Below are 24,379 nucleotides of genomic sequence, written 5' to 3'. Positions count from 1 at the left end.
TAGAGGATGAAGTGGTTTACATGTCATGTGCCAAACCAAACTGAACCAGAAACATGTCGAGCTGTTCCCCTCTTTCCAACAAGGGAAACTGTTTAACTGACAGATGGAGACTATATCACATTAGCAGTGATCATAACAGCTCAGAAAACATATTTAAATGATAGGCTCAATGTCACCTATTATTTTTACATTCTGGTGCTTAATAGTATTTCGATGCAAAGGATTACATCAGAGATTTGAGTTCTGAAAAGACAGTAGACTGATATGTCACAAAGGCAGAAGTTTACAATACGTTTTAGGTGAAGGGTTAGGCTACACATCTGCACAGCACATGGTCTCAACAAGCCCATCCAGACAGAGCGTTTCACAGAAAGCGAAATGGACTGCACATGATGAGACGAGGCTATTTCCGTCCTGAAAGGAAAGCAGTATGTCTTATTCATCACTGCTAACAAAAACTGTGGTCGGAGAAGTGGAAAACTGAAGAGCTGTGTTCTCTGTTTACACGCCCATAGCGGGGGGTTCCGACCACTATCCCCTGTTCAGTTAGACCAGGGGGTGTATTCATTAGTGCACAACGTAGCAAAACGTTTTAAAAAGGAAATAGGGTTTATTGGATTTCTTGAAAGGGTTTCTTAAGTTCAGCTAGCTCCCTCCGCGTTTCAGCCTGTTTGCTTCCGTTTGGTTCCTCGTGAATACAACTCTGACAGAATGCACCGCTCACCCACACGGGAAAGAGGTAGAAACCAAGCTGTCATTGAGGCATAAAACCATGACAAAGAATGTGACAAAAAACGAAAGACTGAAAAATACCCAGAATCATAACATTCCTTGTTGTGAGGAAGGATCTTGGTGTGACTCCACTGTAAAAAAAACAAAAAAACAATTTGTTTATACGAACTGTACCTGACTGGAAGAGAGAATGACGACTGAGGACAATTTCTTTTCTCAACCTCACAGAAATGTCTACCAAGACAATATCTTTTGCCTGAGTGGCATGTGGTCCAGCAGTTAGTGCCGAGTACCCGCCCCGGCACACATGTTTAACCAAAACTATCCATCGGCATGGGTTCGAATCTGCCTCGCAATCTCTCCTACCTTGGTTCCAGTCAGTAGGGATCTTACCATATACAGATGAACTGGGGGAGGGGCAGGGAAACACATGAACAACAGCCTTTCATATTCAGCATTCATTCACGCTGTTGCCAAATCACTTAATCACCCTACTGAGCAGGGCTGTGGATTTGGCTCATTCAGTTTTGACTCTGGACTTGACCAGAGGCACTGAGAGGTCAAATAGCACCCCTTAAGTTTTGGTTCCCCTTTAGTCTGGTCAAAAGTAGTGCAATGGTGAGGGAGTAGGGTGACATTAAGACAGACAAAACCGCTTGGAAAATGACAACAATGTGTAAGGAAATGGGCGCTGATAACAGTCGGCCGAAGCTAGCTTAGCGTCGTACAGTAGCGGCACCTTCCCTGACGCCTGACGTACTATCGGCTCAGTCACACAACAGCTTGGTACTGACTGAGACTTCAGAGTCAGCCGTGTTGCTGTCGGCGTCGTATCAAATCTCAGAGCAGCTTGATACACGCTACGTAACACCTACACGTTCGGGGTCTATGTTGCACCAGACTACATCACACCCGATATAGTTAGGAATTTGCAGAGCATTTGTACAATCAGACCTACGTATAGAGGCGTACAAGTCCCTTGCTGACAACCTCATATCTCCAGTTTAAATGTTGTGAACAAAAAGATCCCCTTCCTGATTGTACATGGCCACTCCACTGGTTAAAAACTCAGATAGACATAGGGAGCAATACTGTTGGAGTCTCTGCCAGTTACAGATACCAACACACCGATCAGATAGTCAAACAGAGAGGCATTGGCTAACTAGTATTAGACAAAGGCTAGCAATGTCCAATTCCAAACTGTGCCTCATGTTGACGGACAGGTGCAGTGTCGAGTGAAGTTGCCCCATAGAGACTGATCCCGGGCCAGTTTCGTCTTTCATACACTAATGATTAAGGTTAGGACTGGGGAAGGGGAAGCTGATCCTAGATCTGTACCTAAGGGGAACTTCACCCCGGATCGACAGGTGCAACAGAAAGGAACAGGAAGCCCAGGGCAATAAAAACACACAGGTACGGCACTGCACTAAAGAGGGAGATAGAAAGATAGAAAGATAGAAATATAGATAGCTAGATAGAAAGAGGGCATACATACAACACTCAGGCGGTTGAAATCGTTCCGCACACGCCTGTTCTTATCCCTGTTCTTCCTTCGGAACGTGATCTTACTCCTGAAACTCATCCTGATTCAAAACAGGAGACTACTGCACACGGATACCGGTGACACACACTGACACGAGAACACGGAGAGGACATGTGTTCCAGCAGGCAGAAGCAGAAGGTCCATTGAAGGGTGTGCGAGACCTGTTGGAGCGCGTGGTGGCCCAAAGAGGAAGTAGAGGCTTGATGTCACACAGTGACAGAGGTGCAGCAGGGGAAACTTACAACAAAAAAAGAAAGTCCAACCACCAAACCACTCTCTCTCTCTCTCTCTCCGTTTCTCTCTGTAGACCGCTCTCTCGCTCTGTTCTTAATCTCACCACATTTTCGGGATGGATTCCCACTGGGGCCGCCCATATGGAAAATGTACTGTATGCACACACTACGGTCAGTCACTTGGTATAAAAATGTCTGATAAATGGCATTAATTATATCATCATTATTATTATTAATATTATTAGATACATTAGCCATAGTACCATTACAGGGCTGGCTATACTTGGTTGTGCTTGGTACTGCTTGGTAATACTGACACTGCGTACACACTAAAGTGACCACATCCCCTCGCTACGTCACACAACTGAATTCTTACAAACTGCCACCATGACACACTCTCGGTTTTTGTCTCCATGGTTGTAATCAATGCCCAACCCTCTCACTCTCTTTTCACAAACATGCATTCACACACGCACACACGCACGCGCGCGCACACACGCACACAACCTACAGTTGAAATTCGGAAGTTTACATACACCAAGGGTGGAATCATGAAAACTCGTAAAAATCCAGAAAATGATGTCATGGCTTTAGAAGCTTCTGATGGGGTAATTGACATCATTTGAGTCAATTGGAGGTGAACCTGCAGATGTATTTCAAGGCCTGCCTTCAAACTCAGTGCCTCTTTGCTTGACATCATGGGAAAATCAAAAGAAATCAGCCAAGACCTCAGAAAATGTTTTTTGTAGACCTCCTGAAGGTACCACGTTCATCTGTACAAACAATAGCACACAAGTATAAACACCATGGGACCACGCAGCCGTCATACCGCTCAGGAAGGAGATGCGTTCTGTCTCCTAGAGATTAACGTATTTTGGTGTGAAAAGTGCAAATCAATCCCAGAACAACAGATTCTGGAGGAAACAGGTACAAAAGTATCTATATCCACAGTAAAACAAGTCCTATATTGACATAACCTGAAAGGCCGCTCAGCAAGGAAGAAGCCACTGCTCCAAACCGCCATAAAAAAGCTACGGTTTGCAACTGCACATGGGGACAAAGATCATACTTTTTGGAGAAATGTCCTCTGGTCTGATGAAACAAAAATAGAACTGTTTGGCCATAATGACCATCATTATGCTTGGAGGAAAAAGGGGGAGGCTTGCAAGCAGAAGAACACCAGCAGCATCATGTTGTGGGGGTGCTTTTCTGCAGGAGGGACTGGTGCACTTCACAAAATAGATGGCATCATGAGGAACAAAAATTATGTGGATATATTGAAGCAACATCTCAAGACATCAGTCAGGAAGTTAAAGCTTGGTCGCAAATGGGTCTTCCAAATGGACAATGACCCCAAGCATACTTCCAAAGTTGTGGCAAATTGGCTTAAGGACAACAAAGTCAAGGTATTGGAGTGGCCATCCCAAAGCCCTGACCTCAATCCTATAGAGCATTTGTGGGCAGAACTGAAAAAGCGTATGTGAGCAAGGAGGTCTACCAACCTGACTCAGTTACACCAGCTCTGTCAGGAGGAATGGGCCAAAATTCACCCCACTTATTGTGGGAAGCTTGTGGAAGGCTACCCAAACGTTTGACCCAAGTTAAACAATTCAAAGGCAATGCTACCAAATACTAATTGAGTGTATGAAACTTCTTACCCACTGGGAATGTGATGAAAGAAATAAAAGCTGAAATAAATCATTCTCTCTACTATTATTCTGACAAAAATCCCCCCCCCCACACACACACACTTCCCTTGATGGAATTTCAATGCAGAACAGAGAGCTGTCAGCTACCAGACAGTTTGAGGAACTGACCCTGTGACGTCACAGCCTCTGATTCCATGGCACCCTATTCCCTACATAGGGCATTAATGTACTTTTGACCAGGGCTCATAGGGCTGTGTCAAAATTAGTGCACTATATAGGGAAAAGGGTGCCATTTAGGAATCAACCTGTCTGAGTGCTGTTAGCCTGATTACATTAGCTACTGTTACGTCTTTTTATGTTATTGATCATTTAAAAAAGAGGTGAAAATGCAATCGATTTTTGCTCTCTCCGTCCATCGGTGGTCAATGCAACACCAGGGAAGAGCACCGAGAGTTTAAAGCTGAAATGCAGCATGACTTTGACACGCAAACCAACACATGAGAAGAATGATACAGACAGGGGTCACAGGAAGAGTCATTGACAGACACTGATTGAGAGAGAGGAGACAAGGGTTGCATCCCAAATAGTACCCTATTCCAATGGCCAAATTAAGAAATCATAGGCCTCGGGGGCAGTTTTCAGATGTGCATAATTGCAAAATTATTTTTTTGTTTTGAATTTGACCCCTTTTTCGTGGTATCCAAATATTTTAGTAGCTACTATGCATTTCTGATCTCATCGCTACAACTCCCGTACGGGCTCGGGCTCGGGAGAGACAAAGGTTGAAAGTCATGCGTCCGATACACATGCCTCCGATACACAACCCAACCAAGCCGCACTGCTTCTTAACACAGCGCACATCCAACCCGGAAGCCAGCCGCAGCACCTACTCCAGTGATCTGTTGCTGATGACTGGGAGGAGCAGATTTCAGGAGCAGGACAAGGCACCCTCCTTTTGACTGATGACTGATAGAAGGGCATGTACGTGATAGGCCTATCTGGAGCATATGATTATGATAGTCGTAATGCTTCTTGACAGTGTCATAAAGTGTATTTTCTTAGTCCAAGTAAAGTGACAAAGAATGGTCATAATGCTTCATGACAGGGTCATAAATTGTATTTTCTACAAGTGATAAAATATGAGGACAAAAACATGACAAGAAGTCATTACAACAACAAAGGATTTAAGAAACAAACTTTTTTTTTTAAAAGGAAACTTCTTGGGAGAATATATATTTTTAAATAAATGTGGGTTTTGACACTCTTATGTAGGTGTCATAACTAGCCCAAAAATACCGCAGTATATATGTCACAATAGGTGTAAACATATGGGTCATGACAGAGTTGTGAACATATTATGACAGGTTATGACAAGTTATGTCAGCTGCTATGCCATATCATGACATGGTTAGACGGCACATTTTGGGGTGGCAGAGTAGCCTAGTGGTTAGAGCGTTGGACTAGTAACCGGAAGGTTGCAAGTTCAAATCCCTGAGCTGACAAGGTACAAATCTGTCGTTCTGCCCCTGAACAGGCAGTTAACCCACTGTTCCTAGGCCGTCATTGAAAATAAGAATTTGTTCTTAACTGACTTGCCTTATTTTATAAAAAATAAACATAATGTGTTATGACGCTGGGTGTCACATAAAGTGTTACTGTACAATATTAGGATTAGTACTTTCCAAATTGAGCGTTTTTCCTACGATTGTATTTTGAAATCTGCAAAAGGCAAACTGACAGCCGCAACCAACCATATAAATATAATCCGGGGCCTCCCGAGTGCCGCAGCGGTCTAAGGCTTGAGTCGTGAGGCGTCACTACAGACCCGGGGTTCGATCCCAGGCTGTCACAGCCGGCCGTGACCGGGAGACCCATGAGGCAGCGCACAATTGGCCCAGTTAGGGGAGGGTTTGGCCGGCTGGGATTTCCTTGTCTCATCTCGCTCTAGTGGCGCCTTGTGACTATGGTCGCCAGCTGGACGGTGTTTTCCCTGACAAATTAGGGCGGCTGGCTTCCGGGTTCAGCGAGCAGCGTGTCAAGAAGCGGTGCTTGTCAGGGTCGTGTTTCGGAGGACGCATGGCTCTCCACCTTCGCCTCTCCAGAGTCCGTAGGGGAGTTGCAGCAACAGAACAAGACTGTAACTACCAGGGTTGGGGAGTAACGGATTATATGTAAGGGATTACAAAATAAAATGGTAACTGTCATCTGTTACATTACCAGCAAAAATATTGTAATCAGAATACAGATACTTTTGAAAAAGTAGATGATTTACTTCGAGGATTACGTTTAAAATCTGAAAGGATGTTTGCAAGAAAAAAATCTTTGACACTTCTCTGTTTTCTCAATGATATTCAAATCAGCATTGAAAAAAGGCACAAGTTTAAATTTGTTCCACCTGAGCGAGTCTGACCACAAGTCAGAGACCACTATGATGACACGCCAAATGTGATTGATGGATCTCGGGAAAGGTGCAGGCATAAACTCTTGTAGGCTACAGTCCAAGCTATGTCTTCCAATGGTGCGACTGCTGTCGGCATCCAAAGATTATCCAACTTGAATAAACGCTTGGAGGTAAGGATGACAGCAGTGGTGTAGTCTACGGCGATACGGATATCACTTGTTATTGATATCTACATAGCGCATTGATGTGAATCACAATGCTGCTCTCTCATTCAGCTATTTGCGTCTCACGGATTGTGGCTGTTGTGGACGGCTGTTCCAAAAATCTCAAATTTGGACTCATCAGACCAAAGGACAGATGTCCACCGGTCTAATGTCCATTGCTCGTGTTTCTTGGCCCAAGCAAGTCTCTTCCTCTTATTGGTGTCCGACCATGAAGGCCTGATTCATACAGTCTCCTCTGAACAGTTGATGTTGAGATGTGTCTGTTACTTGAACACTCTGAAGCATTTATTTGGGCTGCAATCTGAGGTGCAGTTAATTGCCGACTTCTAATGAACTTATCCTCTACAGCAGAGGTAACTCTGGGTCTTCTTTTCCTGTGGCGGATCTCATGAGAGCCAGTTTCATCATTGCGCTTAATGGTTTTTGTGACTGCACTTGAAGAAACTTTCAAAGTTCTTGAAATTTTCCAGATTGACTGACCTTCATGTCTTAAAGTAATGACGGACTGTCATTTCTCTTTGCTTATTTGAGCTGTTCTTGCCATAATATGGACTTGGTCTTTTACCGACTTGGTATACCAACCCTACTTTGTCACAACACAACTGAATGGCTCAAACGCATTAAGGAAAGAAATTCCACTTAACAAGGCACACCTGTTAATTGAAATGCATTTCATGTGACTACCTCATGAAGCTGGTTGAGAGAATGCCAAGAGTGTGCAAAGCTGTTTTCAAGGCAAAGGGTGGCTACTTTGAAGAATCTCAAATACTTTTTTTGGTTACTACATGAGTCCATATGTGTTATTTCATAGTGTTGATGTCTTCACAATTATTCTACAATGTAGAAAATAGTAAAAAATAAAGAAAACCCTTAAATGAGTAGGTGTGTCCAAACATATACATATATCCATTGATTCTTGAAGAATATAACTTATAAATGCCTCATGAACTTAGTTCAACTGTCACAGTCCATGAGAACCCAACATATAACCTTGTTTTACTCCAATGTTTGTAAACATTGTAAATGTAAACACACATTGTATAGCCTCATAATGTGGTTAAAACAATAGTTTTGATATCATGGACGGTCAGTCCTTGCATCCATAACTCTTGTCTATTAATCTGAGAGTGGTTACATTTCTGCAGGCCCGTCCTTCAGCTTTTTTTTTTTTATACCAAAACAGAGGTGGGGAGCCCATTTTGTAATTGTTTCATCCTTATCAAGAGATCAAAGTGTCACCAACAAAAAGGTTAACAGTAGGCCTATAGCAAATGCAACATATGGCATTCATTTCCCACGTGTAAATAGCACTTTTCTGTAGTGCTCAAAGCATGCCATTCCATAAGCTCAGCCCAATCAGTCCTCCATGAAAGTAAAATCATAATCAACAGAGTAGGGCTGGCTAATAAGTCCTTTGTTTTGGGGATATGCTCAGGATTCTTTTGGGGGGGGCTAATCTATACTTCCATATTTCCAAGTCCTATTCTTGAAGATCAAGGGGTATAACATTTATTGGAATGACTGGAATTCTGATAGACTTTGGTTTTTAATGTAAAGATATAATTGAATCATATTACTTATATGTAGTAGAAAGTGATGGGTTAGAAGAAGCCTACACAACCAACACAAAGTAAAATTGAAAATCCATATATGGTCAGCTATGTAAACTTTAACATTGCTTTATCCTGCAATAGATGTCGTTCAATTGGTAACATACAGTTGAAGTCGGAAGTTTACATACACTTAGGTTGGAGTCATTAAAACTCATTTTTCAACCACTCCACAAATTTCTTGTTAACAAACTATAGATTTGACAAGTTGGATAGGACATCTACTTTGTGCATTTTTCAAGGCTTTACCTTCAAACTCAGTGCCTCTTTCCTTGACACTCATGGGAAAATATAAAGAAATCAGCCAAGACCTCAGAAAAAAAATTGTAGACGTCCACAAGTCTGGTTCATCCTTGGGAGCAATTTCCAAACACCAGAAAGTACCACGTTCATCTGTACAAACAATAGTACTCAAGTATAAACACCATGGGAACACACAGTCAACGTACCGCTCAGGAAGGAGACGCGTTCTGTCTCCTAGAGATTAACGTACTTTGGTGCAAAAAGTACAAATCAATCCCAAAACAACAGCAAAGGACCTTATGACGATGCTGGAGGAAACATGTACAAAAGTATCTATATCCACAGTAAAAACAAGTCCTATATCAACATAACCCGAAAGGCCGCTCAGCAAGGGAAAAGCCACTGCTCCAAAACCGCCATAAAAAAAGCCAGACTACAGTTTGCAACTGCACATGGGGACAAAGATCATACTTTTAGAAGAAATGTCCTCTGGTCTGATGAAACAAAAATAGAACTGTTTGGCCATAATGACAATTATTATGTTTGGAGGAAAAGGAGGAAAAAAGAGGAGGCTTGCAAGCCGAAGAACACCATCCCAACCGTGAAGAACGGGGGTGGCAGCATCATGTTGTGGGGGTGCTTTGCTGCAGGAGGGACTGGTGCACTTCACAAAATAGATGGCATCATGAGGAACAAAAATTATGTGGATATATTGAAGCAACATCTCAAGACATCAGTCAGGAAGTTAAAGCCTGGTCGCAAATGGGTCTTCCAAATGGACAACGACCCCAAGCATACTTCCAAAGTTGTGGAAAATGGCTTAAGGACAACAAAGTCAAGGTATTGGAGTGGCCATAACAAAGCCCTGACCTCAATCCTATAGAACATTTGTGGGCAGAACTGAAAAAGCGTGTGCAAGCAAGGAGGCCTTACAAACCTGACTCAGTTACACCAGCTCTGTCAGGGGGAATGGGACAAAATTCACCACACTCATTGTGGGAAGCTTGTGGAAGGCTGCCCAAAATGTTTGACCCAAGTTAAACCATTTAAAGGCAATGCTACCAAATACTAATTGAGTGTATGTAAACTTCTGACCCACTGGGAATGTGGTGAACGAAATAAAAGCTGAAATAAATCACTCTACTATTATTCTGACATTTCACATTCTTAAAATAATAATTATTAATAATTTAGATTAAATGTCAGGAATTGTGAAAAACTGAGTTTAAATGTATTTGGCTAAGGTGTATGTAAACTTCCGACTTCAACTGTACATTTTGTCTTATTTTAAAGCCTCTTAAGGGGAAAGTAATCTAAAAGTAAGTGAATGTAATCAGATTAAGTTACTGAGTTTGGGTAATCCAAAAGTTATGTTACTGATTTGGGGTACGTGCTCAGTCCCCTCCTGTACTTCCAACCACCCCAGTCATAGAATGTTCTCTCTACTACCGCATGGCAAACGGTACCGGAACGCCAAGTCTAGGACCAAAATGCTTCTCAACAGTTTTTATCCCCAAGCCATAAGAATCCTGAACAAGTAATCAAATGGCTACCCGGACTATTTGCATTGCATTTTGGGCGGGTAACTAGTAACTGTAACAGATTGCAGTTAGAAAGTAACCTCCCCAACCCTGGAACTACCAATTAGATACCATGAAAATGGGGTAAAAAGGTACAAAATAATAATGTATAATCCATAGATGGCAGTTCCCATTCAAGTCAGGACTTGCATCCATTGCTAGTGTACCAATGAGCTGAACAGTCAAATTGCCAGGGTAAGAGGTTACAAAATCCTTCCATGGATTATACACTACATGACCAAAGGTATGTGGACACCTGCTCGTCAAACATCTCATTCCAAAATCATGGGCATTAACATGGAGTTGGTCCCACCTTTGCTGCTATAACAGACTCCACTCTTCTGGGAAGGCTTTCTACTAGATGTTGGAACATTGCTGCGGGGACTTGATTCCATTCAGCCACAAGAACATTAGTGAGGTCGTGCACTGATGTTGGGCAATTAGGCCTGGCTTGCAGTCGGAGTTCCAATTCATTCCAAAGGTGTTCGACGGGTTGGAGGTCAGGGCCCTGTGCAGGCCAGTCAAGTTCTTTCACACTGATTTTGATAAACCATTTCTGTATGGACCTCGCTTTGTGCACGGGGGCATTGTCATGCTGAAACAGGAAAGGGCCTTCCCCGAAACTGTGGCCACAAAGTTGGAAGCACAGAATTGTTTAGAATGTCACTGTATGCTGTTGCGTTAAGAACACTGGAACTGAGGGCCTAGCTTGAACCATGAAAAACAGCCCCAGACCATTAATCCTCCTCCACCAAACTTTACATTTGGCACAATTATGCTCTCTGGTATTATAATTATTATAATAATTGCCTCTTGGGCCGCCTACGGGCTTGGGCCCAGTCCCTGACTCACACAATTTGACTAGTCACAATTATTTATTATGCAGTTTTTTTTATTAATCAGTAACCCAATCAAGGCAGGGCACCACAGTTACCCACCTGGGCCCCCTACCTCCACTACTCCCCCCAGCTGATTAGCAGAGCGGCAGCAGGCAGCGGCAGACTGTCTACACTCATTGAGAGCGGGCTCCTGAGTCTTCATGTGGTTGGCGGTTACATATATATATTACACTGAGTGTACAAAACATTAAGGACACCTGCTTTTTCAATGACAGACTGACTAGGTGAATCCAGGTGGAATCTATGATTTCTTATTGATGTCACTTGTTAAATACACTTCAAATCGGTGTAGATGAAGGGGAGGAGACAGGTTAAAGTAGGATTTTTAAGCCTTGAGACAATTGCAACATGGCTTGTGTGTGTGCCATTCAGAAGGTGAATGGGCAAGACAAAATATTTAAGTGCCTTTGAACGGGGTATGGGAGTAGGTGTCAGGTGCACCAGTTTGTGTCAAGAACTGCAACGCTGCTGGGTTTTTCACACTCAACAGCTTCCCGTGTGTATCAAGAATGGTCCACCACCCAAAGGACATCCAGCCAACTTGACACAACTGTGGGAAGCATTTCAATCGTGTGGAACGCTTTCGACACTGAGTCCAAGCCCCGACAAATTGAGGCTGTTCTGAGGGAAAAGGGGAGGGGTAAAACTCAATATTAGGAAGGTGTCATTAATGTTTTGTCCACTGTATATACCGTATATATTTCCTTAATACACATTTCCGTAATTACATGCTTCTTCGGCCCCCCACGGCCTGGGCCCAGGGGCTTCAGCACTGGTAAGCCCCTGCATTAATCCAGCCCTGCCTATTCCCTATATAGTGCATTACTTTTGACCAGAGCCCATAGTAATGCATTATATAGAGAAAGTAGTGCACTATATAGGGAACAATAGGGTGCCAATTGGGACGCACACCTCAGATCAACAACTCTCCAGGCATATGTTAGTATAGGGCCATTCCATTTGATTTCAATAACTTTTTGACACCAAAACATTCAGGAGATAAAGCTGCTCAAAGTTGACCCATTTTGCATACCTCACCCTACAATGACACTGTCATGTCTTCATTACTGAAAAGGAGAAACGGTTGAATTTGATATCATTTGAAAGCTTACAATCAGGATGGTCAAACTATTTTATAATTTCTTGAAAACGTTTTTTTTCTCTCAACATTATGTCAATTTTTAACCTTTAATGGGCAATTATCAAACATTTTCATAATTTTCACTTTTGTAGCTTAGTCCCTATTTTATGTCCTCTGAGGGGTTCACCTTGCGCCTGCCATCGGTTGAGACACGGCATGCTCTTGAATAAAGTGTCATGTTTTGGCTGATAAATGTAGCTACTAAACATTACATTTCAACTTTCACATAGTACCACAAAGATGGCTGGAGGTCCACACATCAGGGTTTGTTTACTTGAATGGGAATATCTGTTCTTTTCAAATTCTACTATCAATCTTTCATAGGAAAGCTATTGAAATCATATAAATATAGATAATAGAAAATACATTCCCATCTAAGTTTACATTCAACGGTGGGTGGAGCGGTAGCCATCTATCTTTGTGGTAGTAAATGGAAGTAAAAATGTCAATACAATTTCAAATGTCAATAGTGTACCAGCTCATTTCAGTGGTCTGAAGGAATAGGTCCATTCTATGGATTATGTTTCTATGAGTGAATTGGCACCCACCCTGTATTCAAGAGTATGCTGTGTCTCAACTGATGGCGGACACACCTGAAAAACCCTAGATTATGTCAATTAGGGTCTAAGGTCCAACATACACTGTATATACACAAAAGTATGTGGACACCCCTTCAAGTGTATTCGGCTATTTCAGCCACACCCATTGCTGACAGGTGTATAAAATCGAGCACACAGCCATAGAAAATAATTGGCAGTAGAATGGCCTTACTGAAGAGATCAGTGACTTTCAACGTGGCACTGTCATAGAATGCATCCTTTCCAACAAGTCAGTTCGACAAATTCCTGTCCTGCTAGAGCTGCCCCGGTCAACAGTAAGTGCTGTTATTGTGAAGTGAAAACGTCTAGGAGCAACAACGGCTCAGCCGCGAAGTGGTAGGCCACACAAGCTCACAGAACGGGACTGCCGAGTACTGAAGCGAGTAGTGCGTAAAAGTCATCTGTCCTCGGTTGCAACACTCACTACCGAGTTCCAAACTGCCTCTGGAAGCAACGTCAGCAGCTGTTCGCCCAGAGCTTCTTTAAATGGGTTTCAATGGCCAAAACAGCTGCACACAAGCCTAGAGATCACCATGCGCAATGACAAGTGCAGCATGGAGTGGTGTAAAGCTCGCCGCCATTGGAATCTGTAGCAGTGGAAACGTATTCGCTGGATTGATGAATGCCGCTTCACCATCTGCCAGTCTGAAGGACGAATCTGAGTTTGGCGGATACAAGGAGAACGCTACCTGCCCCAATGCATAGTGCCAACTGTAAAGTTTGGTGGAGGAGGAATAATGGTCTTTGGCTGTATTTCATGCTTCAGGCTTTCAAATGATACCATACTCAACCGTTGATGTTTTTCAGTGATGAAAACATGGATGCCTCATGCTAGGGTGTAGTATGCAAAATGGGTCAACTTTTGAGCACCTCCTTCTCCTAAATGTTTTGGCATTCAGGTTCAAAAAGTCACTTTCTGACCCCTTCTGCAATGGGCAAAAATGTATGGAACGTTTTGTTAACATCAAAAGGGGTAAGGTCATAAAGTGATTGAATTCATATAGAACGACCCTATACAGATGGACCTAACTTGTATCTAATGGACAGAGAGAGAGTATAGACTGAAAACACACCGTGAGCGTGTCATACTCAATATGTTATGTACCTCTCAGTCTTCCCTCTAGCTAGCCCCCTTCTCTCTTGCTCTTAGTGACAGTTAGACCACAGACCACTTTTCTCAGGCAGATCAGGGAAACAGTGTCTCACACACACACACACACACGTGAGATTAATGGTTGACACCTCTAAACTTCCAGTAAGAGAGGACACATTGATCCCATATAGTAGTACTGCTATTAGTAGTGGTAGTAGTCATACTACTAGTGGTAGTAGTACAATTCTTCCTCCTTATTTCAAACTATTTTGAGTTCCATAATTGCTTAATATTTAGAAAATCTCCATCAGTGTGCTTCATCAACAGGCTCTGTTGTACGCCAGCCCATTAAGTCCTTTAACGAGCTTCTAAAACACCTGCAGCCCATCAAACATCCAACCACCCCTCTCTCTCCTTCCCTTATTCCCCCCTCGAATTCTGCCTCAGCTGTCTGGGCTGCTTCCATCCCTCCATCTTTCCTGTCTACCCACCCTGACTCACTCACTTCCACATCCCACCAAACAGCCCCTTTCTCCTTCTTTTCTCCCTTTCTCTCCATCCACCCCTGTGCTGATTCTGTCAGTAAACTGCAGCTGTGCAGGATTAAAATAGAATGAGTGCAGGCCTTGGAATTAGCAGCGACTGCTTATCAAACAGGGGTGTGAACGAGAGAGAGAGAAAATAGACTGAGGGAGAGAGACACAGAGAGAGAAAGAGACAAAGAGAAAATAGACAGAGAGAGTTAAGTTAATTAGGATCCCCATTAACTACTGCACATGCTGCAGCTACTCTTCCTGGGGTCCACATAAAATGTACAAATATCTGATAAAGTACAGAGCAGTTATAGGCAAGAACAACATAAGATATCACAATAAACAAATAGAAAAAGTGTTAAAGAGAGAGAGAGAGAGAGAGAGAGAGAGAGAGAGAGAGAGAGAGAGAGAGAGAGAGAGAGAATGTAGGCTGGGGAGAGAGACACACATACAGTGGGGCAAAAAAGTATTTAGTCAGCCACCAATTGTGCAAGTTCTCTCACTTAAAAAGATGAGAGAGGCCTGTAATTTTCATCATAGGTACACTTCAACTATGACAGACAAAAAAAATCCAGAAAATCACATTGTAGGATTTGTAATGAATTTATTTGCAAATTATGGTGGAAAATAAGTATTTGGTCACCTACAAACAAGCAAGATTTCTGGCTGGAACTTCTTCTTTAAGAGGCTCCTCTGTCCTCCACTTGTTACCTGTATTAATGGCACCTGTTTGAACTTGTTATCAGTATAAAAGACACCTGTCCACAACCTCAAACAGTCACACTCCAAACTCCACTATGGCCAAGACCAAAGAGCTGTCAATGGACACCAGAAACAAAATTGTAGACCTGCACCAGGCTGGGAAGACTGAATCTACAATAGGTAAGCAGCTTGGTTTGAAGAAATCAACTGTGGGAGCAATTATTAGGAAATAGAAGACATACAAGACCACTGATAATCTCCCTCGATCTGGGGCTCCACACAAGATCTCACCCCGTGGGGTCAAAATGATCACAAGAACGGTGAGCAAAAATCCCAGAACCACACGGGGGGGACCTAGTGAATGACCTGCAGAGAGCTATGACCAAAGTAACAAAGCCTAACATCAGTAACACACTACGCCGCCAGGGACTCAAATCCTGCAGTGCCAGACGTGTCCCCCTGCTAATGCCAGTACATGTCCAGGCCCGTCTGAAGTTTGCTAGAGAGCATTTGGATGATCCAGAAGAAGATTGCGAGAATGTCATATGGTCAGATGAAACCAAAATAGAACTTTTTGGTAAAAACTCAACTCGTCGTATTTGGAGGACAAAGAATGCTGAGTTGCATACAAAGAACACCATACCTACTGTGAAGCATGGGGGTGGAAACATCATGCTTTGGGGCTGTTTTTCTGCAAAGGGACCAGGACGACTGATCCGTGCAAAGGAAAGAATGAATGGGGCCATGTATCGTAAGATTTTGAGTGAAAACCTCCTTCCATCAGCAAGGGCATTGAAGATGAAACGTGGCTTGGTCTTTCAGCATGACAATGATCCCAAACACACCGCCCGGGCAACTAAGGAGTGGCTTCGTAAGAAGCATTTCGTGGTCCTGGAGTGGCCTAGCCAGTCTCCAGATCTCAACCCCATAGAAAATCTTTGGAGGGAGTTGAAAGTCCGTGTTGCCCAGCAACAGCCCCAAAACATCACTGCTCTAGAGGAGATCTGCATGGAGGAATGGGCCAAAATACCAGCAACAGTGTGTGAAAACCTTGTGAAGACTTACAGAAAACATTTGACATCTGTCATTGCCAACAAAGGGTATATAACAAAGTATTGAGATAAACTTTTGTTATTGACCAAATACTTATTTTCCACCATAATTTGCAAATAAATTGATTAAAAATCATACAATGTGATTTTCTGGATTTTTTTCCTCATTTTGTCTGTCATAGTTGAAGTGTACCTTTTGATGAAAATTACAAGCCTCTCTCATCTTTTTAAGTGGGATAACTTCCACAATTGGTGGCTGACTAACTACTTTTTTGCCCCACTGTAGATACATTTGGGCTCTATAACAAAGACCAAACAGCAAAAACACATACATGATCAACTACAAAATCTTCGAATCAACTATTAAACACTACCAGAACACACTGAATTCTCCAATTACACAGGTCAAAATACAAACCCTCCAACCCAAAAAGGCCTGTGGTGTTGATGTTATCCTAAATTAAATGATAAAATATACAGACCAAAAATTCCAATTGGCTTTACTTAAACTATTTAACATCATCCTCAGCTCTGGCATCTTCCCCAATATTTGGAACAAAGGACTGATCACCCCAATCCACAAAAGTGGAGACAAATCTGACCCAAATAACTACTGTGGGATATGCGTCAACAGCAACCTTGAGAAAATCCTCTGCATTATCATTAACAGCAGACTTGTACATTTCCCCAGTGAAAACAATGTTCTGAGCAAATGTCATATTGGCTTTTACCATGTATTCACCCTGCACACCGTAACTGACAAACAAACAAACCAAAACAAAGGCAAAGTCTTTTCATGCTTGGTTGAGTTCAAAAAAGCTTTTGACTCAATTTGGCATGAGGGTCTACAATACAAATTGATGGAAAGCAGTGTTGGGGGAAAAACATACAACATTATACAATCTGTGTACACAAACAACAAGTGTGCGATTAAAATGGACAAAAACACACACATTTCTTTCCACATGGCCGTGGGGTGAGACAGGGATGCAGCTTGAGCCCCACCATCTTCAACATATATATCAACGAATTGGCGAAGGCACTAGGACAGTCTGCAGCACCCGGCCACACCCTACTAAAATCTGAAGTCAAATGTCTATTGTTTGCTGATGATCTGGTGCTTCTGTCCACAATCAAGGAGGGCCTACAGCAGCACCTATATCTTCTGCACAGATTATGTCAGACTTGGGCCCTGACAGTAAATCTCAGTAAGACAAAAATAATGGTGTTCCAAAAAAGGTCCAGATGTCAGAACTACAAATACAAATTCCATCTAGACACCGTTGCCCTAGAACATTGGTTCCCAAACGTTTTATAGTCCCGTATCCCTTCAAACATTCAACCTCCATCTAGCACATGGGTCAGCGCACTCTCAAATGTTGTTTTTTGCCACCATTGTAAGCCTGCCACACACACACTATATGATACATTTATTAAACATAAGAATGAGTATGAGTTTGTCACAACGCGACTCGTGGGAAGTGACAAAGAGCTCTTATAGGGCCTGGGCACAAATAATAATAATCAATAATTTTGCTCTTTATTTAGTCATCTTACATATAAAACCTTATTTGTTCAACAAAAATTGTTAATAACTCACCACAGGTTAATGAGAAGGGTGTGCTTGAAAGGATGCACATAACTCTGTAATGTTAGGTTGTATTGGAGAGAGTCTCAGTCCACACAGTCTGTGCCTGTATTTAGTTTTCATGCTAGTGAGGGCCGAGAATCCACTCTCACATAGGTACGTGGTTGCAAAGGGCATCAGTGTCTTAACAGCGCGATTTGCCAAGGCAAAAAACTCTGAGCGCAGCCCTATCCAGAAGTCTGGAAGTGGCTTCTGATTAAATTACATTTTCACAGAACCGCTTGTTGCAATTTTGATGAGGCTCTCTTGTTCAGATATCGGTAAGTGGACTGGAGGCAGGGCATGAAAGGGATAACGAATCCAGTTGTTTGTGTCGTCCGTTTCGGGAAAGTACCTGCGTAATTACGCACCCAGCTTACTCAAGTGCTTCGCTATAATCACATTTGACATTGTCCGTAAGCTTGAGTTCATTTGCACACCAAAAAAATCCTACAATAATGGAAAGACCTGTGTGTTGTCAGAAAAGAGCTCCAACTTCTTAATCGTAGCCTCAATTTTGTCCCGCATCATTGAATATAGTTGTGGAGAGTCCCTGTAATCCTAGATTCAGATCATTAAGGTGAGAAAAAACATCCCCCAGATAGGCCAGTCATGTGAGAAACTTGTCATCATGCAAGCGGTCAGACAAGTGAAAATGATGGTCAGTAAAGAAAACTTTAAGCTCTCAGTTAAAAAAAACGTGTTAATACTTTGCCCCTTGATAACCAGCGCACTTCTTCTGCATGTTGTAAAAGCGTTACATGGTCACTGCCCTAATCATTGCATAACGCAGAAATTTCCCTGAGAGTTCAGGGGCCTTTTAACCATCTTCACTGTAGTGTCCAAAACGTCTTTCAAGCTGTCAGGCATTCCTTTGGCTGCAAGAGCCTCTCAGTGGATGCTGCTGTGTACCCAAGTGGCGTCGGGAGCAACTGCTTGCATGTGCGTTACCACTCCACTATGTCTCCCTGTCATGGCTTTTGTCCAGTAATTAAAAAATATCCTCTCATGTTGACCTGGTTTCCAGTGGTTTGCAGAAGAGGATGTCTACCTTAATTGGGGCAGCAGGTAGCCTAGTGGTTAGAGCGTTGGGGTTACTGGATCGAATCCCAGAGCTGACAAGGTAAAAATCTGTCTTGCTGCCCCTGCCTAGTTAAATAAATGTAAAAAATAAATAAAATACCCCCAATAAACGTAACGGACATATAGCAGGAGCTGTAGCAACACTATCCGTCTTACTATTCGAAAGTCGTCTTTATTCTCGCTCAAAACACTCCCGTGGGTTATTTTTCAAATTGTCTTGTTTAGTTTCTAAATGTCTGCTCAAGAGTTAAGGTTTTCCGCGAGAGAGGAACGGTTAATGTGATTGGATGTTAATTATTTGACTAGGCTACCTGTATTTGACATTGTGTTATTTTGCCGAACACTGGATAGTTTAATTGTATTTTTGGCAGTGAAACGAGGCTACTCAGGCGAGAAAAAAACCCTGTTAGCCCGGTTTAAAAAAAAAAGGGAATTCACAACGCATCAGTGACATGGCAGGAGATGTTTTGAAACAATTACTGCTTCGCATACAAGCCAGTGAATTACAACTGTGTTCCATCACAGCAGCAAGATTTGTGACCGGTTGCAACAAGAAAAGGGCAACCAGTGAAGAACAAACACCATTGTATATACAACCCATATTTATATTCATTCATTTTCCCTTTTGTAACTATTTGCACATCGTTACAACACTGCATATAGCCATAATATGACATTTAAAATGTCTACTCCTTTGGAACATTTGCATAAGTAATGTTTGCTGTTCATTTTATATTGTTAATTTCACTTTTGTTTATTAATCTATTTCACTTGCTTTGGCAATGTAAACATATGCTTCCCATGCCAATAAATCCCTTTGAATTGAGAGAAAGCGAGAGAGCGATATGATGCGAGAAAACACAAGAGAAGAAGGAAGAGCTGACAAGGCCATGTAATATCTTGGACCACCTGTGACCACCTGTAGAAGCTGGGAATGTTTATCTCAATTACAATTTATATCTACGTCCCAAATGGCACCCTATTCCCTTTGCAGAGCACTCCTTTTGATCAGGGCACATAGGGCTCTGGTCAAAAGCAGTACACAGCACTATGTACTGTAGGACAAAAGGTGCCGTTTGGGAGGCAGTAATAGTCTGTTGTGTGATGGGAGCCAGAGAGTTTATGTTTCCTAGTGCTGAAACAGCACAGGACAGGGTCCAGGACCAGACTGCAGCTATCACCATCTGGATCACATCAACTCAGTCCACATCTACTACAGAGAGAGAGGGAGCAAGGGGGAGAGAGGGGGGAGAGAGAGGGAGCAAGGGGGAGAGAGGGGGGAGACAGAGAGAATGAGAGATGAGGGGATAGAGGGGGAGAGAGAAAAAGAGGGGGAGGAGAGGGCAGGAAAGAGTAAAGAGAGAGGGCTAGAGAGTACAGAGAGTGAGAATATCATACTCTTATGAACAGGGGAAGGAGGCAGATAAGCAAATATATTATTAGGGTTAGAGCAAATTAGGGTTAAGTGCTTGGCTCAAGGGCACATCAACAGATTTTTCACCTTGTCGGCTCGGGTATTCAAACCAGCAACCTTTTGTTACTGGCCCAACACAACCTGTCGAGAGAGGGAGGAGATAGAGAAGCAGAGATGAAGGAATGGAATGGCAGGAAGTCGTTACATATTTCCTCTTAACACCAGTGTCAGCGACAGACAGATAGGGACCATGGAGAGACTGAGAACAGCCTAATGTCTGGACCTCAATCAACCTTAGTTTAATGAGCTTCATACTGCAGCCCTCATCCTGAACTTGATTACTTTTTTGTTGCTATTTATGGAGATACATTGCAGTCAAAATGCTGGGAATAGAGTATGCACTGAGCTCACAGTGATGGAAGACGTGAAAAATGTTTTGACAGCAATGTACAGAGCCTTCGGGGAAGTATTCAGACCCGTTGACTTTTTCCACATTTTGTTACGTTACAGCCTTCTTCTAAAATTGATTAAATAACAATTTCCACAGCAATCTATACACAACACCCCATAATGGCAAAGCGAAATCAGGGTTTTAGACATGTTTGCAAATTTATTAAAACAAAAAAACAGAAATACCTTATTGACATAAGTATTCAGACCCTTTGCTATAAGACTCGGAATTGAGCTCTGGTGCATCCTGTTTCCATTGATCATCCTTGAGATGTTTCTACAACTTGATTGGAGTCCACCTGTGGTAAATTGAATTGATTGTACATGATTTGGAAAGGCACACACCTGGTCATACAGTTGACAGTGCATGTCAGAGCAAAAACCAAGGCATGAGGTCGAAGGAATTGTCCGTAGAGCTCCGAAACAGGATTGTGTTGAGGCACCGATCTGGGGAAGGGTACCAAAACATTTCTGCAGCATTGAAGGTCCCCAAGAGCACAGTGGCCTCCATCATTCTTAAATGGAAGAAGTTTCGAACCACCAAGACTTTTCCTAGAGCTGGCCGGCCAGTCAAACTGAGCAATCGGAGGAGAAGGACCTTGGTCAGGGAGGTGACCAAGAACCCGATGGTCACTCTGACAGAGCTCTAGAGTTCCCCTGTGGAGATGGGAGAACCTTCCAGAAGGACAGCCATCTGTGCAGCACTCTACCAATCAGGCCTTTATGGTAGAGTGGCCAAACAGAAGCCACTCCTCAGTAAAAAGGCACATGACAGCCCACTTGGAGTTTGCCAAAAGGAACCAAAAGACTTTCAGACTATGAGAAACAAGATTCTCTGGTCTGAAGAAACCAAGATTTAACTATTTGGCCTGAATGCCAAGCGTCACATATGGAGGAAACCTGTCACCATCCCTACGGTGAAGCATGGTGGTGGCAGCATTCATGCTGAGGGATGTTTTTCAGCAGCAGGGACTGGGAGACTAGTCAGGATCGAGGGAAAGATGAACGGAGCAAAGTACAGAGAGATCCTTGATGACAACCTGCTCCAGAGTGCTCAGGACCTCAGACTGGGGTGAAGGTTCACCTTCCAACAGAACAACAACCCCTAAGCACACAGCCAAGACAACGCAGGAGTGGCTTCGGGACATGTCTCTGAATGTCCTTGAGTGGCCCAGCCAGAGCCCAGATTTGAACCCAATTGAACATCTCTGGAGGGACCTGAAAATAGCTGTGCAGCAATGCTCCCCATCCAACCTGACAGCTTGAGAGGTTCTGCAGAGAATAATGGGAGAAACTCCCCAAAATCCAGGTGTGCCAAGCTTGTAGCGCCATACCCAAGAAGACTCGAGGCAGTAATCGCTGCCAAAGGTGATTCAACAAAGTACAGAGTAAATTTTTAATAAGTTAGCAAAAATTTATTAAAAACTGTTTTGCTTTGTAATTATGGGATATTGTGTGTAGATTGATGACGGGGGGAAACTATTTAATTTTAGAATAAGGCTGTACCTAACAAAATGTGGAATAAGTCAAGGGGTCTGAATACTTTCCGAAGGCACTTTATCTCCATAGATGTGGCTTCTTGGGAGCCTTATCATGTTTTATTTATTTAATCTTCGTTTAACTAGGCAAGTCAGTTAGGAACAAATTCTTATTTACAATGACGGCCTAGGAACAGTGGGTTAACTACCTTGTTCAGGGGCGGAACGACAGATTTATACCTTGTCAGCTCGGGGATTCAATCTAGCAACCTTTCGGTTACTGACCCAACGCTCTAACCACTAGGCTACCTACCGCCCCTCAAAAAATTTCTATAAAACATATTAACATGCTTTTTTTATGTTTTTGTGGTTTTTGGTCATCCCCTCGACTCATGTTGGTTGGAGCGCTCTCTACTTCCCTCCCAACATGCATTACATAGATTCATTCATTTAACTTCTTCATGTCTTCCATCACTGTGAGCTCAGTGCCGACTCTTTTCCCAGCCCATAACTGTCCGTCCTGCTTCCTCTCCTACACTGTCAGGTCAGATGTGGGTCAATGTCTTAATGGACCAGGAGGATTACGAGTCCTCAGCTCCCTGCAGACTGCAGACAGAATGTTATCATCCATGCAGCCCTCGGGAAACAGAGGCTGATATTGATGCGTGTCCCAGAGAGGGGGATTGTCCATACAACGACCAGGCATATGGACGGTCGGACAGACAGGGACATTGAAATACAGATGCAGCCAGGATTGTCGTCACCATTCAACACCTTGCCACCCTGGGTATATCCACCTCACATACCATCCGTCTCAGACTCCCCACTGATGTCACACCTACTAATTTATGAATCATCATGAACCAAGCTGTCACGTCTCAACGCTGTCTTAATAACTCTGGGGTGAAGCTTCCTCTAGGTACAGATCTTGGATCAGCTTCCCCTCCACAATCATGGCCTTAACCATTAGTAGGGAAAATGCTAAACTGAACCAAGAGCAGCGTATAGGGGCAACTTCACCCTACTGCTCCTAATAATGGATCCAAATGGTATTGCACAATCAGTATCACTGTCACTCACAGACAGAAACATAAGAATGTTGGCCAGTCCAGTATCCTACATTTGTTCATTTGCTCATTCATTCACCCGTTGACTTAGACAAACACTCACATCTTATCAGCAGCCTACTAGACGAACCATGAGCAATGAGGCACATTTTTCCCACAGAAACTAAATTCCTCAGGACTGAACCCCAGCCAGCCCCCCACCCCACTTCTCTCCCTGTATACCCCCACCAGCCCCCTGCTTCTGTTTTCGCCCCACTCCCTCACACAGCTCTGATCACATCATGCCTCGCTCCTCGATAATACTGTACATTACCCTTCACACACCCATGCACACACACACACACTCAGTCACACACACACACACACACACACACACACACACACACACACACACACACAAATATACAGCAAGGGGAGAAACCCACATGGTAAAACACTCGTATCCAAAAATAGGAGACCAAACAGATTCCCTCTAGCCCTCTTAAACACCCCCCCCAACCCCAACAAAGGAACAAGGGAGGCTGCAGCCTATAGCTCCGCAGTCTGATGTTAGTTACCATAACGATGATGGTGAGGGCTCTACTTCCCCCGGAGGTGGCATGGCCCTCGCCGGGCGGCAGGACATCTGGGGAGAGCTGGTCCTGGCGGGAGCACATGCGGGCACAGTTGGCCCGGCCCACGGAACGCAGGGCCTGGAGGAGCACCAAGCTGGCCGAGCAGCCCATACCCAGGTACCCAACCACGTCACCCCCAGACAGAGCCCTCTGCCCTGGGATCACCACCCAGCTCTGGCCACCTGTCCCTAGCAGTCTGCACCTTGGACCAGCCTAATGGAGCTAAGTTCAGGAAAGCCCAGCTACAGCCTAGTCCAGTCCAGGTTAGGTTAGCCCAGGTTCCCCCTGTAGCCCTGCTCCAGTCCTAAAGCACCGGTGCTCCAGCCCTGCCTGCCTGCTTCGTACTACAGACCCACTGCTCTCCTCTAGCTCTGCACTGCTGGGCGCTGGGCTCCCTCCGGCTGCAGGAGAC

At 43.5% G+C, this 24,379-nt stretch overlaps 1 protein-coding gene across 5 annotated transcripts in view; it reads right to left on the bottom strand.

Moving 5' to 3' along the window:
- The window catches only part of LOC115137144 (dedicator of cytokinesis protein 10-like), a 179,486-nt gene that overhangs the window by 111,124 nt on the left and 43,983 nt on the right, over positions 1–24,379 (bottom strand). For 2 of the 5 annotated variants that reach the window (XM_065024657.1, XM_065024658.1), the window contains exon 1: positions 2,228–2,454. The exons of 2 other annotated variants lie outside the window; for them this stretch is intronic. In XM_065024657.1, coding sequence (XP_064880729.1) covers positions 2,228–2,314 — 87 coding nt within the window. In that variant the 5' untranslated portion in view covers positions 2,315–2,454. Of the gene's footprint in view, positions 1–2,227; positions 2,455–23,910; positions 24,123–24,379 lie in introns of those variants that run through there. One more of the 5 variants, XM_029673248.2, reaches the window with a different exon arrangement.

The sequence above is a fragment of the Oncorhynchus nerka genome, linkage group LG11, assembly GCF_034236695.1.
Source record: "Oncorhynchus nerka isolate Pitt River linkage group LG11, Oner_Uvic_2.0, whole genome shotgun sequence".
Taxonomy (NCBI): Eukaryota; Metazoa; Chordata; class Actinopteri; order Salmoniformes; family Salmonidae; genus Oncorhynchus; species Oncorhynchus nerka.
Note: the sequence above shows the minus strand (reverse complement) of the source record. Positions and strands in the feature narration are given on the sequence as shown.